General features: G+C 37.6%; 1 protein-coding gene across 1 annotated transcript in view; it reads left to right on the top strand.

The window, feature by feature from the left end:
* Positions 1 to 18,352, top strand: part of LOC115778843 (E3 ubiquitin-protein ligase rnf213-alpha-like) — a 92,557-nt gene extending 74,205 nt beyond the window's left edge. The window contains 22 exon segments of the mRNA XM_030727195.1: positions 431 to 635; positions 714 to 904; positions 2,816 to 2,938; positions 3,219 to 3,329; positions 4,552 to 4,794; positions 5,538 to 5,637; positions 7,367 to 7,401; positions 7,500 to 7,603; positions 11,237 to 11,390; positions 11,667 to 11,841; positions 12,070 to 12,158; positions 12,257 to 12,508; positions 13,247 to 13,376; positions 13,597 to 13,611; positions 13,614 to 13,673; positions 14,120 to 14,300; positions 14,630 to 14,834; positions 15,304 to 15,381; positions 15,904 to 16,101; positions 16,422 to 16,511; positions 16,833 to 17,011; positions 17,529 to 18,352. Of these exon segments, the coding sequence (XP_030583055.1) occupies positions 431 to 635; positions 714 to 904; positions 2,816 to 2,938; positions 3,219 to 3,329; positions 4,552 to 4,794; positions 5,538 to 5,637; positions 7,367 to 7,401; positions 7,500 to 7,603; positions 11,237 to 11,390; positions 11,667 to 11,841; positions 12,070 to 12,158; positions 12,257 to 12,508; positions 13,247 to 13,376; positions 13,597 to 13,611; positions 13,614 to 13,673; positions 14,120 to 14,300; positions 14,630 to 14,834; positions 15,304 to 15,381; positions 15,904 to 16,101; positions 16,422 to 16,511; positions 16,833 to 17,011; positions 17,529 to 17,685 (3,075 nt within the window). The 3' untranslated portion in view covers positions 17,686 to 18,352.
* Positions 18,353 to 18,930: the final 578 nt, after the last annotated feature.

The following is an 18,930-nucleotide window of genomic DNA, read 5'->3' as shown; positions in this document are numbered from 1 at the left end:
TTACTTTAATCAGAGCGATCTCTTGTAGGATGATAATTACTAAAAGTTTCACTCTCTATTCTCTTATACACAGCTGCAAACTCCTGAAATGTTGTTTACTACTATTTGGTTTTTTTTTATTTATTTTTTGTGTTTGAATGCCTGAAGGGTTGACCATTTGTCAAATGGATCAAAATATGAAAGTAAACCACACTGACATTATGTGAATAATCTCTTTCTAGAATGAAACTTAAGTCAGTTGTATCAGCAGGAGTATTTTCTGTTGGATTTAATGCAGATGTGAGAACAGTTTAGGTCTACTGGAATTATTTATTTCTGCTTATTATTAAATTTTTTTTTTTTTTTTAAAGTGTACCTCAGACTGTTTAGTTTTTTTGCTTGTTGCTGATAAAGGTCAGATGAAGTGATAGTTAACTGGTGATCTTTGCAGGACTCCATCTGGGAGAAAATGCCCCAGGAGGGTAACAAAACTGAAGAGTTGCAATGTTTCATTAATGAAGCACAGTTCCTGCGCTCGTTTGGTGCTGAAGTCACTCCTGTTCCAGCAACAGTGTCTATTCAGCATCTGCAACACATTGCCAGTTTGCGTGTGACCCTCACCATGGCTGCCCAGCTCATCAGTGACAGACTATCTGGTGGGATATAACTTCACTACTCCAATGCACTGCTACAGTTTGTTAGCAACTATAACAAGCAGCTCGTTGTTGTTGCAGGCAACAATGTCCCAGACGGTGCTGAAGATTTTCTGAACTTGGTCAAAAAGTTCTGTGAGGACAGTGGGAATGATTGGTACCGTGTTTACCTCATCCGCAAGCTCAGCGAATTGCAGGGTGTCCAGTATGTCCAGACAATGGTGAAACAACCAGAGTTCTTCTGGATTTTCCCTGAAGAGATTTGTCAGCAGGTATTCCACCACTCATGAGCAAATCTACCAGAAATTTGAGTCAAGAAATTATGAAGTTCAGTCATTTTTAATTTATATAGTATGAGATCCCATCAATAGATAGAGGCCTTAACTATATGAACTATGTGCAAGAACTGCTGGGGAGGAAGAACTTCTTTTAACAGAATAAAACAAACAAAACCCTCACCAGCTCTTGGGAACCAGTTCAGGTGAGGAAAAAGAAGACAAAAAAATGAGCAAAGAGACAAACAGCAAACAGAACAGATCACAACCTAGTAGTGTGAAGATACAAAGGGATGCATAGAGGCATGCAATAGTAGCATATAAATAAATGGGGACTGAAAGAGTTGCAAGTGAACAAAAGTTGCTCAGTGTGTCATATGTCCTACAGGCAGCTCAAAGCTATATCAGCATGAACTGAGCATTAATTTAATAGTTAGTAAAGCTCAGTGAGCAATCTAGGAATTGTACAATTATGAAGTGCTGTAATAGTTTGTAAATGTAATAGCCCTATGCAGCCACATATGTTGCCTATGCCTTGGGCCCTGCCCTTAAATATAAGCTTTATTGAAAAGAAGTTTTAAGCCTAATATTTAAAGTTGCAAGCATGTCTGTCAACTAAACTAACTCTACTGGTTCCACAGTAGAGTTGCCTGTTAGCTGAGGAGTGACCCCTATTCTAACTCTAGAAACCTCAAGTTCATCTGCAATGTAATGCACACATGAAAAGAGAACCCAAATGAAGGTACTTACAGGGAGTAAGTCCAAAATGCAATAACAGGTAATAGACATTCACAGAAAGGCAAGCAGCAAGGTAAACAGTCAAAGTAGGAAGCAGGCAAAAAGCAACATCCATAAAGTAGTCCAAAACAGTCATACACAAGATACAAGATATAAAAACAAACAAACAATGCAATTGAAATTTTATTTATGGACCTATTTTTCATGGAGTTACAAACATGTCCACTTAGCTGGACACCATGCATTTGATTTTTGAACCAGAGAACTATGTATTCAACAAACTGAACAATGCAATTTCACATTTAAACAGTAACTTCTGTGTTTATAAGGCTGATTCTGGGGCCAGAGAGGCAATACTTGTCCAATGGGTTAAGTTCACTACCATGTACTAATCAGATCATCTGTCATTGTTTTAAATTGTAACAGACATATGTATTTAGTTCTTTTATTGCAATACTCTGATCCGTATTTTTCACTTTGTAAAAGATGGTGTGGCTAGACCGCCATTCAACATGAAAACAGTGTCAGTGTTTGTCCATGTACAGCTCAGTTTTTGGCATCATAATATGAACATTTTGACCAGTGAGATGACATGAGGATTTCAACCATGTTTGCTGGGTAACTGCAAAAGCTGAATTACCTCTTTTTAACTCCAAGTGATTTACAGTTGACTGGTACTCTGTAAGTGGCTTTTCCCTAAGTCTGACTATCCACTCCAAAATCATTGGTCAGTTAGCCATATAGCCACGATGGGTTTGGTATTTTCTCTTCATGCTAGTGACCATTATTGCTACAGATGCACTAAACTACTGTAAGCCAAATCAATAGCTTTGAGCTTTGTCATTAATGCAGCACATATATTTGTGTATGTTTGTCTTTCATTACCAAACTGGATGACTCAATTTTACTTATAGCTCTAAAAGTAGACAGTCAGTAGATTTAGGCTGAGGAGGCACAGTGACCTTTTCAAATGCACCTGGACTTGCAAGGCCCACACATAGCACAGACATTAATTATTTGATTGTACCTGTCTTTTCATTCACAAAACACTGGAACAAGCCCTGATGTACAATCTATTGAGCTAATTCACAAAGTCACCAGAACAACTCAGGACTAACATATGTAATTAAACATATTTGCTTTCTCTAATCCCATTCATGGTTTCAACAGAATGAAGATGGAGGCCTGATGGACCAGTATCTTTTGTATGGAAAGGAGTATAAGGCCGTGAGAGATGCAGTTGCTAAGGCGGTAGTAGACGGTGACGTCGACCACATAGAAGACGTCTGTGAGGTATTTCTGTGCATGTCAAATATGTTCCTGGCACTCTATTTAACCAACCTGTTGCTGTTATATTGTTCTGATGAAAGCACAGTCTGTATGTGTAATTTCTTGAAACATTTCTCATTACTCGTATAGCAGCGCCACTGTTGTACAGTATCACTGTAAAGACCTGAGACGCTTTGTAGTACTTTTATACTGGTACTGTACTCTGTATATCCATTTATACTTGTATTTTTATTTAAAATTTACACTTATACTGTTATTATTGTTAATATTCTTAATACACTAGAACTGCACTGCATCACCAAGGAATCGAACAGTGTTCATCCTCTTGGCTCTTTTCCGAGAAGTTACAACTCTGTACAGATCTGAAAACAAGGGTCTTCATCCTAAACCTGAGGTATGAACAATGACAAAATTAGCATCTGGATGGATAATGAATCAAGACTCTAGAAGAATGCACAGGGTGTTATTCAGAAAACCATGCATTTGGTGACTTTATTCACAATTGGAAGTGTGACCCTGAGTCTGAGAGTTTTACAAATTTGAAAAATTGAACCTCATTTGCATCATGTTCTATATTTGTATTTGCTGCATGTTAACCACCTCTACAAATTGAGGTGCCAAAAGAAACCTTTTTGATGTTTTTTAAACTGGTATATGTTGCTGTCACATTAATGTTATGTGTGTAAACCAGGGTACTATTTGCAGGTGGAGCTCAGGCAGGGATTTCATCCCCTCTTTTATGTGTTTCTCCCTCTGCTAAATTACTTTATATTTGCAGTAGAGCTACAAATCTAGAGCAGTGGCTCTACTCCAGATCTCTGAGTTCCTCATCCTACAGCTAAAGCTGAGCCCATCCACCCAGTGAAGGAAACTCTTTTTGTTACTTTTTACTCTTTTGGTCAGAACCCAAATTTCACGACCATAGGTGAGAGCTGGAATGTAGAGGGACTGGTAAATCAAAAGCTTCACCTTTCAGCTCAGCTTTCTCTTCACCACGATAGTCTGGTACAATGACCACGTTGCTGCTGAAGCCACACCAATCTGACCAGTTTCCTTTTTTATGGCTGTATGATTTATAGGTCAGTGTTAAGTGACTTAACAAACGAAAAACATTCCTCTGAAAATAGTCAGATACTAGGATTGGACTGAAAATGGGTGAAAAAAGCAGTGAATGTCCAAAGAAAAACTTTGATAGACCTTCAGAAAGCCTGGAGAACCACTGCTCAAGATCACTTTAAGGAATGGCAAGAAATGCTTCCCTGGAAGCAAGATATAAATAAATGAGAGGTGGCCCAAGACTTTTGCCCAGCACTGGACAAGGATATCTACTAATATAAAATCAAATATGACATGCTATTAAATCATCAGTAAAATACTTTTGTTCAGAAGCCCAAAAATTGTTACAAATTTGTACCATATGAACATCATCCGGTAATAGTCAAATCTAGTACTAAACAATGAAATTATTGATAAGAAATACAAATGTAGATTTTTTTTTCCAGAGAAACTATTTTTTGCAATTAATCAGTCCCTGTCAGTTGATATTGTGTATGTGCTGGTGCTGTAAAAATATTAGTGTATCCTAGCCTCTTAATTGTCTTCTATATCCTGTACAGCAATGTAATGGATTTGATGACCTCATCGATGGCTCGAGGTATCTGCAGCAAAGAGAAGTAAGGGATTTTGCCTCAGCCTTGATATATAACAGGCTGGGAGCCCTCGCCATCCAACCTGGTAGTACTATCATGGAGAACACTGTCACTGAGCTGATCATCCATCTGGCAGCTGTGCTGCTCACTGGGACTCATCTTCTGCTGATGCCACTCAAACACCTTGGCCTGTCTCCTGAAAATATGCAGGTAAACATCATGACCAGAGTCTGTGTATAAAAGATGGATGTTGCCACAATGATGTCACCCATTGGTTTGTGGAGTCACATTTCAAACCTTTGATTTTAGTTTTATGTCCAGAAATGACTATATTTGGATAAAAGAGTGGTATGATAATGTGCCTTTGAGCTATGTAATCTAGAGTCAGGTTTGTTTGGAGGTTTGTTTGTTTTGTTTTGAAACTGTTTTCAGTGGTTGGGGATTGTTATTTCAAAATAGAGTTCAGGTATGCACAGTGAATAAAACATTTAAAATGTTTTTCACATTGACCATTAACTCACCATGAATATTAGATATTATTCTCACCATTCCCCCTATAGATATTTTGTGTTAGTGTCATATTTAAGGCTGGAGTTAGAACCCAAATGCAGATGTTAAAACAAAGGGGATGAAATCAAAGCAAGCCTTTACTGGCTGATAAAATGTAAGAAAGTAAAAAAAAAAAAAAAGCAAGGGAACCAGGAATACAATTCAGTAAACACAAAAATCTAAACTTCAAACACCAGAACAACACAACCCTTGAATGCATTAACTAAGAGTCCACAACAACAGCAATGATCCAAGACAGAAAAATATACAATCCAGGGACCGTGAGAGCTGCTCAGATTCTGTAATTCTGTGCTGCTTACTATCTGTAGTGGGTAGCTTCAACAAGATTACGCTCATGTTACCTTTATGGCATTTCTTTGATTTTCATTTAATTTAACCTACAGAGGGCTTTCATACCCACAATGCCTGATGACATGTTAGCGATTGCCCAGGCAGCCATACAACAACAACTACCATACTATCAGGGCCAGCTCACATGGTATGGTAAGTATTACTCCTTTTATATGTATGCAAGTAAAACCATTATGAATGATCTTTTCTTTTCTTGCAACTTGGATTTTGGCAATTTTAACTTCACATACTTTTTCTTCTCTCTTTCTTCAGTAGATTGTATTTTCTGCATTGATTGAAATCTGAATTTCTCTGAGTAATCACACTAAACCTTAAAGGAGCTTAAAAACATTATGAAAGAGTGACATGGCACACAAAATCTTGAAATCTTTGAGAGAATTCTCTGGAGACTGAAAAATGATGGTTGTTCAGTCGACATAGATGTCTCTTTACTTTATGACCACTATGAACAGCCATCACTGAACAGAGGAGGTAGATTACGTCACCAACTTTCCCCCGCTTACAATGCTGTTGTGAGCTCCCTCCCCGGGCGTCTCAACCCCTATTCACACCTTTGTTCCGGTGACCTCAATAGTTCACTTGATACAATAGAGCAAAGTCCCAAATTGGTTTCAACTGAACCCACTGATTGGCTTAAATTAGGGGTGGGACTTTAACGCGTTAATTTCGATTAATTAATTACGGGGAAATTAACGCGTTAAAAATTTTAACACATTTTAATCGCACTTTGCACCGTGGAACGTTTCTCAGTGCACGAGTTCCCGGCATACAGATTATATCGACGCACAATGTCCAAATTAGGGGCCGCATCCTGCGAAGGACCCGGCCCACGTCTTTCGCAGCCCACGAACACCACAAAGGCCGGAAGTGAGCGGCTAGCCTTCATATCAGCTGCCGTCACCTCTGTGTAGCTCATGTCGCCTAGCAACCGTGAGTGCGAAGCACAGCTGTGTAAAAGCAGCTGGTTAAACGGAGAACGAACTTTTTCTCCTTTTTGTGGTTTAATTTTAAGTCTTTAATTCAAAATAAGCTGTTAAAACAAGCATAACACATTTCAACATCAAGGAATACAGCTGAGCTAATGATTAATTTCCAACTATAACAAGTGAGACATTAATGTTGAATAAAACTATCCAGTTATGATGCTTAACTTTAATTTCAGGAGTTTGCTTATCACAGGAGCACTTCCACCCTTCATTGGTCTGTGTAGTAGACTGGTGGGAAAATGAACAAAATTTTGAAGTTTAAGCTTATGTATATTGATTCATTCATCAACTAAACTTAAATTAATATTTCTCATGTCAAATATTGAAATGCGATTAAAATGCGATTAATTTCGATTAATTAATTACAAAGCTTGTAATTAATTCGATTAATTTTTTTAATCGAGTCCCACCCCTAGTTTAAATACCTGGGTCTTTCCACCTTTTGGTTTGAGAACTGAAGAAGCCTTTCAGATGAGACGTGAAATGTCTTTAAGAAACTTAAAGAAGTCCAGTCACCCTTTTTTCAAGCTCCAGACTACTATGACCTGAATGACTGTGAACCTACACAGACACTTTGGGAGAATTCCACTACAACAAATATGTCTCTGGAGCTTGAAAAAAGCAACTGGACATCTTTAAGGTTTTTAAAGACATTCAATTCTCATCTGAAAGGCTTCTTCAATTCTAAAATCAACTGGTGAGAGTCCTAGTTAACCCCTGGTAGAAAATAGATGCAGGGAGCACCAAAAACTGCACAGATGTGTTACCAAGATGGCAACACTTGGTTCTAAAAGCACTTTCCATAAACTTGTCCATTAATTCACAGATTATTGTATATTATGTCTTAATAAGTCGTGTGATTTCTTTTTCCACAGTTTGTCCAAATAATCACCCATGTTGTGTTGATATGGTAAGATATGTTTATACTGTTCCAATGAATATGTTCTCCACAGTGATTACAGACATTATGTTGTAAAATTATACTCTATGTGTTATCTTACATTGCAGTGTGGCCGGCCAATGGAGAAAGGCCAATGTCTGGAGTGTGGCGAAGAAGTTGGAGGGGAAGATCATATAGCCTTGCCTGGATTCACACAAGTTCCACTGCATCAGTGAGTGCTGTTAATTGTCAAGCAAAATAATTATCTAAATAAATCTCTTGTTGTTTAAAAAATGTTAGGGTCAAACAGTCCTTAAAAGTTGAATTCCTAGTTATTTATTGTTCTTTCTCTTCAAACAATGTTTTTCAGTGCAGCGTAATATAAAAGGGATTTAGTAAGATTTTCTGTGAGAGAAAATCTCACAGAAAATCTACCTATTTTTTTAAATAGGTAGATTTGTTAAAAGAAACACATTTTGATGCTAATGGGTCTATTACATCACCATTATCATTTACTTTATGAGGCTAAAAAAAAGTTGTTGTTTTTTTAATATTTTTAATAAAAAGTTGGCTTATGATCAGTTTCCCTTATTCTAAATTTTAAAATGTACAACAATGAGACTGCATCGTGAACAGAAAATTCAAGGTGAAGTTATAAAAACAGTGATCTGCAAACTGAAAACAGTTGTTTCTCAGCTTGGAGTGTAATTGGTTCCAGAGCAGTGGGGTGAAAATCCAGGTAAACCCCAACATTATAAATTAAAAAGAAGAAAAAAATAAAAACATAAAAACAAAATAATAAATTACTTAATTTATAAGTCATGAGGTTATTATTACAGATCCTATTGGTGTTAATAGGGCCTCTGGAGTGTTTTACAAAACAATTGTACATCTGGGGATCAAAAAAGACATACAAAAGCCTAATGGATTAATTTCAGATGAATACAGAGCACACCTGGATGCAGAAATTATCAAAGACAAAATTTCCCCACTTCTCCAATCGAAAAAAAACAAAATGAAGCTGTTAACACAACTTTCAGAAATGTTTCTAAAAGTGTTTCACAATGCCTTACACATTCTATGAATAGTGCTTTTATTATATTACTACCAAAACCAGGGAAACCTAACAATGTGAGAATAAAAGGCCAATAAGCACTTAATACCAGGAACTGTTGATAAAGACCACAATAGATTTAGATTCATTATATAAGGAGAGTACTAAACATTACAAGCAGTAATAAAGATAATTCACACACTGCTCTTCTATCTTTAGATGCAGATTTTCAGGTGATCAAATTACTCTTCCATTGTGTTAGGAAGGTTTGGATTTGAAAAACTTGGGAAAAGTGGGATCAGCTGATTTATTAAATAAATTTAAAAAAACAGCAGAAATTTTGACAAACTGGAACTATAGTTTATTCACAACTAATTTGTATTAAAAATTGTTCAGATTAATATTTCTTTTTGTTACAGTGTTTTGTTTTTTCTGTTGAGTTGTTTGTTTTTTGTTTAAAGTGAATGTTTCTACAGTGTTTTCTTAAAAAAACCACTTTATATATGTTATATACACTGCTCAAAAAAATAAAGGGAACACTCAATAACACATTCTAGATCTGAATGAATGAATGAAGTATTCTCATTGAATACTTTGTTCTGTACAAAGTTGAATGTCCTGACAACAAAATCACACAAAAATCATCAATGGAAATCAAATTTATTAACCAATGGAGGCCTGGATTTGGAGTCACACACAAAATTAAAGTGGAAAAACACACTACAGGCTGATCCAACTTTGATGTAATGTCCTTAAAACAAGTCAAAATGAGGCTCAGTATTGTGTGTGGCCTCCACGTGCCTGTATGACCTCCCTACAACACCTGGGCATGCTCCTGATGAGGTGGCGGATGGTCTCCTGGGGGATCTCCTCCCAGATCTGGACTAAAGCATCCGCCAACTCCTGGACAGTCTGTGGTGCAACGTGACGTTGGTGGATGGAGCGAGACATGATGTCCCAGATGTGCTCAATTGGATTCAGGTCTGGGGAACGGGCGGGCCAGTCCATAGCTTCAATGCCTTCATCTTGCAGGAACTGCTGACACACTCCAGCCACATGAGGTCTAACATTGTCCTGCATTAGGAGGAACCCAGGGCCAACCGCACCAGCATATGGTCTCACAAGGAGTCTGAGGATCTCATCTCAGTACCTAATGGCAGTCATGCTACCTCTGGCTGTACAGCCCTCCAAAGAAATGCCACCCCACACCATTACTGACCCACTGCCAAACTGGTCATGCTGAAGGATGTTGCAGGCAGCAGATCGCTCTCCACGGCGTCTCCAGACTCTGTCATGTCTGTCACATGTGCTCAGTGTGAACCTGCTTTCATCTGTAAAGAACACAGGACGCCAGTGGCGAATTTGCCAATCCTGGTTTTCTCTGGCAAATGCCAAGTGTCCTGCACGGTGTTGGGCTGTGAGCACAACCTCCATCTGTGGACATCGGGCCCTCATACCATCCTCATGGAGTCGGTTTCTAACCGTTTGTGCAGACACATGTACATTTGTGGCCTGCTGGAGGTCATTTTGCAGGGCTCTGGCAGTGCTTCTCCTGTTCCTCCTTGCACAAAGGCAGAGGTAGCGGTCCTACTGCCGGGTTGTTGCCCTGCTATGGCCTCCTCCACGTCTCCTGGTGTACTGGCCTGTCTCCTGGTAGCGCCTCCAGCCTCTGGAGACTACGCTGACAGACACAGCAAACCTTCTTGCCACAGCTCGCATTAATGTGCCATCCTGGATGAGCTGCACTACCTGAGCCACTTGTGTGGGTTGTAGAGTCCGTCTCATGGTACCACTAGTGTGAAAGCGCCACCAACATTCAAACGTGACCAAAACATCAGCCAGAAAGCATAGGTACTGAGAAGTGGTCTGTGGTCCCCACCTGCAGAACCACTCCTTTATTGAGTGTGTCTTGCTAATTGCCAATAATTTCCACCTGTTGTCTATTCCATTTGCACAACAGCATGTGAAATTGATTGTCAATCAGTGTTGCTTCCTAAGTGGACAGTTTGATTTCACACAAGTTTGATTTACTTAGAGTTATATTGTGTTGTTTAAGTGTTCCCTTTATTTTTTGAGCAGTGTATGTTTTATATATATATATATATATATATATATATATATATATATATATATATATATATATATATATATACACATGGCTTCTAAATTCAATTGAGTTCAAGTCAACTTTAATTATACAGTGCCACTTCACAACTAATTTTAAAAGTATAGACAGTTTCTGAACTGCTCTGTTAGAATAATAAGGTACTCTGAGGTCTTGACAGGGCCTGATTTTTCATGACTTTGTATGTGAGGAGAAGGATTTTAAATTCAATTCTGAATATAACAGGGAGACAATAAAGAGAGGTTATCTATCCATTTTCTACCGTTTAGCCATTTCCAGGTTCGCTGGGGTGCTGGAGGCTATCCCAGCTGTCACAGGGCAAGAGGCAGGGTACACCCGGTACATGTCACCAGCCTGTCACAGGGCTAGCAGAGAGACAGACAACCATTCACACTCACGGGCAATTTAGAATCACCACTTAACCTAATCCCACTAACTGCATGTCTTTGGACTGTGGGAGGAAACTAGAGTACCTAAAGAAAACCCACACCAAGACAGGCAGAACATGCAAACTCCACAAAGAAAGGGATTCCAACCCAGACCTTGCTGTGAGGCAACAGTGCTAACAACCATGCTGTGAAGAGAAGCTAATAAAGGAGAAATTTGTTCTTTCTTTCCAGTTATTTTCACCTATCACTGGGAGCAGACCTACTCTGCTTCTGATTGATATAAATCTGTTGTTTTAGGGATCGTACAAGTCCCGGTCACATCCTGGGAGACCCTGAGCGGAGAAACAGCCCAGATGCCTTAGACACCAAAAACATGTCTCTGACTCCCTTTACTCTGGTGCGGCTGGTTACACATCTGGCCATGATGCTGGGAGCCTCAGAGAAATCCCAGGTGAGCAGATTAGAGTTACTCTGATTTGGAGGATCTTAACCATCTGTAAGTGAAATATCTGAAGTGGCAATTAGTTTGTGCAGTCATACTAATATTTAAGCAGCTTTTGGTAACTTAGTTAGATGTAACTGCTCGCATTTTATTTTTAGTTTGTGTGTAGATTAGCTGTCAAACCGTTCTACCCAACTAATGAATCCTCTACAAAATAAAAAGAATGAATAATATTGCTTGCTCTCTTACATCTAACCATGATACTGTGACCCACTCCTTGTTCAGGCTGTCCAACAGATAATCCAGCCACCTGTGGAGGATGTCTGTTTGTTTCTCAGGCTGCATATAGTAAAGGATCTTGAACAGCTGTCACAGGCATTGGGAAAAGGAGCTGATGACACTGTAACATCTGTTCACTTGGTGCTCAGATCCCTGCAGGAGCTACAGCAGGCCAGCCACAGTAAGCAGCACACCTGTCATCACATGTAGATCTGTCAAATATGGTCACATATAGTATGACTGGAAGAAATAATGGAAGTCAGAACTTAATAAGAACTTGAATACAATAGTGATCCTCCTTAAGATAGGAAATTTCTGCTTGGATTAAATGTCAGGAAATATGAAAACTGGTATTTGACTGTATTTGCAAATGGCTATGTAAACTTTGCCTCTATTATTTTTCCTCTAGCTGGTATTGACCCTTACCTTACAACCAAAGAATCCAGAAACACCTGGGAGACTACTGTGGCTACAGATATTATGACACCAAAGTTGAAGGTAATTCTTTCAATTCACTAATTACATTTCCTGTTCTTCTGATTTTTTTTTCAAATCTTATTTGTATAAAACCATCTTTACCAATATTTTGTGCCCAGGATCTTGACCAACTCCTACAAGAAGCAAAGGGAACCATCAGAAATGACTCCCGTATAGCTTCCAACTTCATCATACGGACCACCCACTGTGATGACTGTAGCTTCCTTGCCTCACTGCAACAGAGCTCTCAGGTTCACAGCTCAGCGGTGTGGAGCTGCAGGGAGAGGCTGTCGTTGCTCAGTCTCACACACATTATGGAGACTAATGATCAAAAGGAGGAGCTGCCGCTGCTCTGGAGGTTCCTGCAGAAGGTGAATGTCTAAAAGATGTAAAGCTCTGACAAAATGAATTGGAATTCCCTGTTGTGGATAATCACTGTTTGGATAATCATGAGGTTTGCTTTTGTGCAACCTTTAGACAAAATGTCAAATTCATCCTCATACAGTGCTTAAAAATTTAATGGAACACATCAGATCTCAATGGGAAAAAAATATCATGCTGTAAATCTATTCATCTATCATCTCCTATTGAGATGATAGATGAATGGATCCTGATACCTAATGACAGTCAGGGTGCCATTGCCTTGCCTGCAGAGGTCTGTGTGTCCTTCCATGGATATGTTTGCCCAGACTATCACTGACCCACCACCAAAATGGTCATGCCGAATGATGCTACAGCCAGCATAAAGTTCTCTACGGCTTCTCTAGACCCTTTCATGTCTGCCATATGTGCTCAGGAACCTGCTCTCATCTGTGAAAAGCACAGGGAGCCAGTGGTGGACATGCCAATTCTGCTATTCTATGGAAAATGCCAGTCAGGCTCCACGGTGCCAGGCAGTGAGCAGATCAATATCCCAGAAGTTTTATTGACTTGATGCTAAACTCTGATTAAAAGTGTTCTTTTAATTCATTTTGAGCAGCAAAAATAATATTTATGAATGCATTGCTGTTTCTCAGCTGTTATACTTTTTTCCTACACTTTTGTGTAAATGCAGCCTGTGATCCTGAGGCATTGTTAGCAGCCAGTTAATCTGTATTTTTGGTTTTCAGGAGAGAGAATTTCGGCATATTAAATTCCTCCCAGAAATCCTAAATCTGCAGAAACGTTTGGTGAGAAAGTATCAGAATGCATCTGAAGAGATTGTGGGCTCCATCAGAGAGTTCACTGATGAGCAAACAGGTACAGATGATTATGTGGATCTAAACCTTGTTTTTCTGAAAATGTGACCAAATAAGTCACTAGTCTCCTGCTTCTAATTCTGGATCCATGTGAAAAGCACCGTCAAAATCTATCACCACATTTAGCATTTGCTACAGGGACACATCAGCTTACATTTTTTTTTCAATTATCTTTCTGTAATGTTACAAACTTAGTCAATGTTTTAAATTACATGTTTCAGGAATGAGGCCATGGTATCAAAACACATTGAGACCTTCCTGAAAACTTGGAACCAGCTCAGAGTTTCTGTAACCAGCAGTAAGTAAAGCACCTATTCTACTCTTTGTCTGCCAACAAAGGCAATCCCAATGTGTGCAATTACACTACCAGTCAAAAGTTTGGACAGACTTTTGATTGGTAGTGTATATCTTTCTTTGTTGCTCCTTTATTTTGTTATTTTTTTAAGAACAGTGTAGTTCTTGAGTGGTTTCAGTTGCCTTGTGAGAACACAGAATTACATTTATTATATTTACATTTATTACATTTGCAATCTAAATGGCAATGCTTATCTTTTAAGCTCCCACAGTCAAGTAAACTGAGTAGTCTGTTTTTGTGCACATATGACAGAAGTCAAAGTGATGGGAAAAGATCTGTAACACTAACCAGTAACTGTGATTAAATAATCCAGTTATATAATAAATACATTCTCAGATGTTTTTGTATTTGAAATAAAGAACTATTTATCTGTCATTTTAAAACTATAGATGAAATAAAAATTCCAGAGGAATTTTGCAGTAAGGATTTGGACCTGGACAGCGACCTGAAGTACCTCCTGCCCCGTCGGCAGGGTCCAGGTCTGTGTGCCACAGGGCTGGTCAGCTATCTGGTGACGCTACACAATGAACTGGTAAATGCAGTGGACCATCATACAGGAGAGGACAGCAGGTACTTTTTTTTTTTTTAAAGCATCTTATTGTGGCCTTTTTAAATCCACCTGTACCAGTCCTCCTTCTACCTGAAGTTCAAACAAAACTTCAACAGTCCGAGTTAGAGGAGTCAAATGAGTATCATCCTTGATACTGAAACACAGTGATGCACAGAGCCAAATAACCAGTTGCTCAGTCATTGATATTGATAAACTAATATATTTGCAAATATATTAGAATTTAGTTTTGCTTTCAACAAACTGTTTTCTACATTCTGGAGCAATATTTAACCAAAGGAATTGTCGAAATGTAAGATTATAGTTCATATTCACATTGTGATGTCTGCAGTGACTACACAGTGAGTCTGTCGGAGCTAATGGAGCAGCATGTGATCAGCTATGATGTGGAGAAGGACCTGTTTCCTCTGATTTTGTCCAACTGCCAGTACAGCTTGGAACGTGGCCATGAAACAATATCTCAGTATGATCTGCCCAGGATCCAGCAGCAGATCCTCACCCGCTTTCTGCAGGGAAAACCCCTCATCAGCCGTGCAGTGAGTCTACACAGCCTGGTTTGGTTAAAGTGTATAAAATGACACACACTACTAACTACTCTACAGTCTGTTGTTGCCTGGATTGTGCAACACCTTCAGGGATCTTTCAAGCTCAGAATAGATTTTTAGGGGTGGTTATGCAACCTCCTTGGTGCGATTATGGTAAAGGCAATGAGTCAAAGAAATCTATGCACTTCACTGTTATTTCTGACAATTTGCTAAACAAAAATATCTAACATGAGAGGACCTTTTTGACCCAATCCCCCAGAGATTTGTGTCTCCTCCTGGGATCAAACCAGGGATTTCTTGCGTGTAACCAACTGCGCTGTTTTTATCATGCTGGCTAATTACAATAGGAGATTCCCACCATTTAACTTCTCAGTCTTGTATCTGTTCTGTGTGATCATACTTATTTTACAGTCATATTTATGTATTTCCCTGTTTCACTAAACCCACTGTCTTTTATTAGGGAATTCCAACACTGATCAACACTCAAGAGAGAGACTATGAAACTATTTTCACAACTGTTAATGGAAAAGTGCCACAGGTAAAGTCAGTCAGCCAGTCAGTCTTGCAAAAGACAAAACAATTAGTTGTTAATATAATTTGATGTAATATGCAACTTGACATGATTATAACTGTATATCACCCCCCCCCCACATACAAAAAAAAAAAAAATTATATATATATATATATATATATATATATATATATATATATATATATATATATATATATATATATATATATATATATAAAATTCATCAGATGATTTGTGCTGAGCCTAAAACTGAACCATATTTAGTTCACAGTAAAAGCACTAATACATATTTGGCAGATTTTCTTGATGAATGGACTTTAAATAGTTATCAGTTATTACAGTTACAGTTAACAAGTCATACAGTTGTTTCAGCAGTTAAGACATCCAGCCCCATTAGACTTAAAAGTACAACTCAGGCATTATATTTGATAGTTATGTACATGTGGATGCACACAGTAATAAAAGGATGATTTGCATTTACAGTAGCTTATGGCTTTAAGCTTCACTAATACTTTGTTTCTCTGTCAGGTTGCTCTGTCCTCTCTGGCTCGGAACACTTTTTCCAGAGGGTTGGACTCCTACAGCGAGGTGTGTGAGGCCCTCAAGATTGTGGAGCTGCTTCTGGGTTTCCTCTCATTGACTGGTGGTGATCCCACTATGAAACTGGTCTCTTACCTTCAGGACACTCTAAAGATGGACCAAAACATTGATCGGCATATACTGAGGGTCAGTACATGTACACTCTCTTACTCTGAGTCTCGCATGTCAAAAATCATAAATAAAACAAAGGTTGCCGATAATAGAGAAGCATGAATTTGTGTGCAAAAATCATGTTTAATATGTAAAGCATATGTAAAATGTGATGATACAAAAGTGAACTGCTCTTTCCTGTAAACTAGGTATTTATTAAGCCAAACATCCAAATAAAAGACAAGTACAAAATAAATGTTATTTCAACAACACTAATAGGACTAAAGATAAAAAAAAGAATAGAGAACAAACTGCAGTAATAAATTGATGCTTTTTCTTTGCTTCGTTTTTCGCAGGCTTTTGGCAAATGTGACCTCAGACACTGTGTTTGTCTGTGGCAAGTCCTCTCCTCTGTCAGATCTGAAAAAATGCTGCATCTGAAAAGGGTAATTTTTTTTATTTATTTATTTATTTATTTATTTTTTGCAGCATGTTTGTTTTTTCAGATATAAATACAAAATTGCCATTTATACTTTATATGCTTATTTTTCAGTGTACATAAATTGTAGATGGTTTGATCCAAGGCTCCAGTGTTAGACTGAATTCATGTGGCTTGTATTATAAAAAGCACTCTGAATGGTCACTATGACTGGAAAAGTGCTACATATATGCATATATGTAGCATATGCAGCATTATGTAGCTACATATATGCCAGTCCATCTAGCACATACATACAAAATACATGACTGCATGTTTCTTTAAAAAGGAGCCCTTTTCCGGGTATCCAGCTGATTACCAGATGACACTGACTGAGGACAACAAGACTGAGCTAAAAGGATTCATATCCAGAGGAAACGTGGACCAGTGGCAGCTTGAAATGCACCAATTCATCTTGTTGCATCTGAGCCGCCTACGGGCCACTGAGGTCTACAATCCATTATGGAGGTAAACATGTTCTTCTGTTAATATTGTCGTTCCTCTTTTTGTCCTGATATATTCTGTGTGAAAAGAGATTTACATCCTAAACCTCACAGTCACTGCAGGTGACTCTGTGTAGCCAAAATCTGGATAAATAAGAGAGATCTCAGAGATGCAAAAACTGTCAAACTGAATGTTACAAGGATCTACATAAAGTTGTAGATTAGTCTAATTAATTTTAAGTCTCTTCAAATATGGATGTAATTCTTAAACAGTTAATGCCAATTTTTTGTTAAGGTCCTTGAGTTAAAGCTTAAAATCTGCACTTCAGTCACATATTGATAGTTTAATTTAAAACCCACTTACACATTTCAGTATCAGTGTAGTTCCTCATTGTTTGGCCTTTCTTTCTGCACTAAAAGTGTGAATGTCTTTCTTTGATAGATTTTTTTTTTAGTTTTCCTACTAAGTGAAAAGTTGCTTGCCTTGAATGGAACAGAGAAAAAAATGCATTATAATTAATGTTTTCTTTTCTTTTTGACAGTGTGAAGGGGGCAGTCAGTGGATACATGGACCGTAAAGAAGTGGAGGTCCCCCTTTACGTGAAGGAACACTTCCCTGAAAGTCTGAGGCTCTCTCAGATAATTGAGACCTGGAAATACACAATCACTGCCAAACAGGAGTTGGTGATGGAGGGATGAACTGGATGAGTTTGTAGAGATTTTAGCTATTAGAAGAAGTGCTTTTTTTTCCTGCATTTATTGACATAATAATCATAGGATGCCAAATGAGAAAAGTTGATTTGTTTTTGAATTTTTTTAGAAATTCTATTGAATGACCAAACGGATATTTTATTTGGCTCTGGTTTATTAATGTTTCCCTGGTCCTTAGATATGGAAGATTACAAATAGCCTTTAGGCTTAGTGAGAAAAATAATATTTAGTATGGTAGATTAAACTGGATTCCACCATCCACAATTTAATAAGTGTGAGAGAAATATTTGCTGAGCCTTGCAGTTGTTCGGATCTATCCTGGAAAATTTGACAATATACTTGTAGAGGCTATTTACCCAGTAAATACATATTCTGCTCCTACAATGTGTTTTTTTTTTTTTTTTTAAGTCTTGTTTTTTCTATATTATTACCACTACTACTATTATGATAAAACTCATAAAGGTCACAAATATTTCGTTTTCATTATATTTTAGTCTTCTTTCAAGTGGTTTGAATTTGAAAAAAAAAAAGAGTAATGCTGCAAGCACTGAATATTGTTTCTGTAAGAGATTAAAGCAGTAATGGACTGATACTGATATTTTATGTTTAAGGGTTATTTTTTAATTCTTTTATGTTTTTAAATATATTTTACAGTGAAAAAAAGCAAAATCTTATGTTATTGAATGTGCATGGTTCAGTCATAAACAAGCAAGGAAATGTGATACAGCACATTTACATACTTCATACATGTTTTATTTTTCTTACTTTTTAAAATGCTTTAAGTTTTCATTTGCATTGATGTAAAACAATTTGATTTATTTGAGTTGGTTGGTTGTGTTTGGAATAATTGACTCCAAAACCTGAACATGTGATGATGATAATAGAAATAGAAATGAATTGGGTGAGTTTAAAGAAATTTTGGTTTATCTGTTAACTTTCATTTTTACCTCTTTTATTTGTTTTTGGTGTTGTTGAAAAAATTCTTTTATTCATATGTATGAAAGATTAAATATAACCTTTAGGCTCAGTGAAAACAATGAAAAAGCAGAGCAGATTAAACTCAGGTGCATCATGTTTTTATCATGAGTGAGTTCCTCATTTATTTGATTTATCAATATATAAAAAAAAGACTAAATCCTTATTTAGAAAATTCAGGAAAAAATGTTTGAATTTGACAGTCATATAGTGTGCAACATTTTGATATATAGTTTATGCTTAAAAAAAATTATATAC

This window comes from Archocentrus centrarchus, chromosome 4, assembly GCF_007364275.1.
Source record: "Archocentrus centrarchus isolate MPI-CPG fArcCen1 chromosome 4, fArcCen1, whole genome shotgun sequence".
Classification (NCBI taxonomy): domain Eukaryota; kingdom Metazoa; phylum Chordata; class Actinopteri; order Cichliformes; family Cichlidae; genus Archocentrus; species Archocentrus centrarchus.
This window is presented reverse-complemented; position numbering and strand designations above follow the sequence as displayed.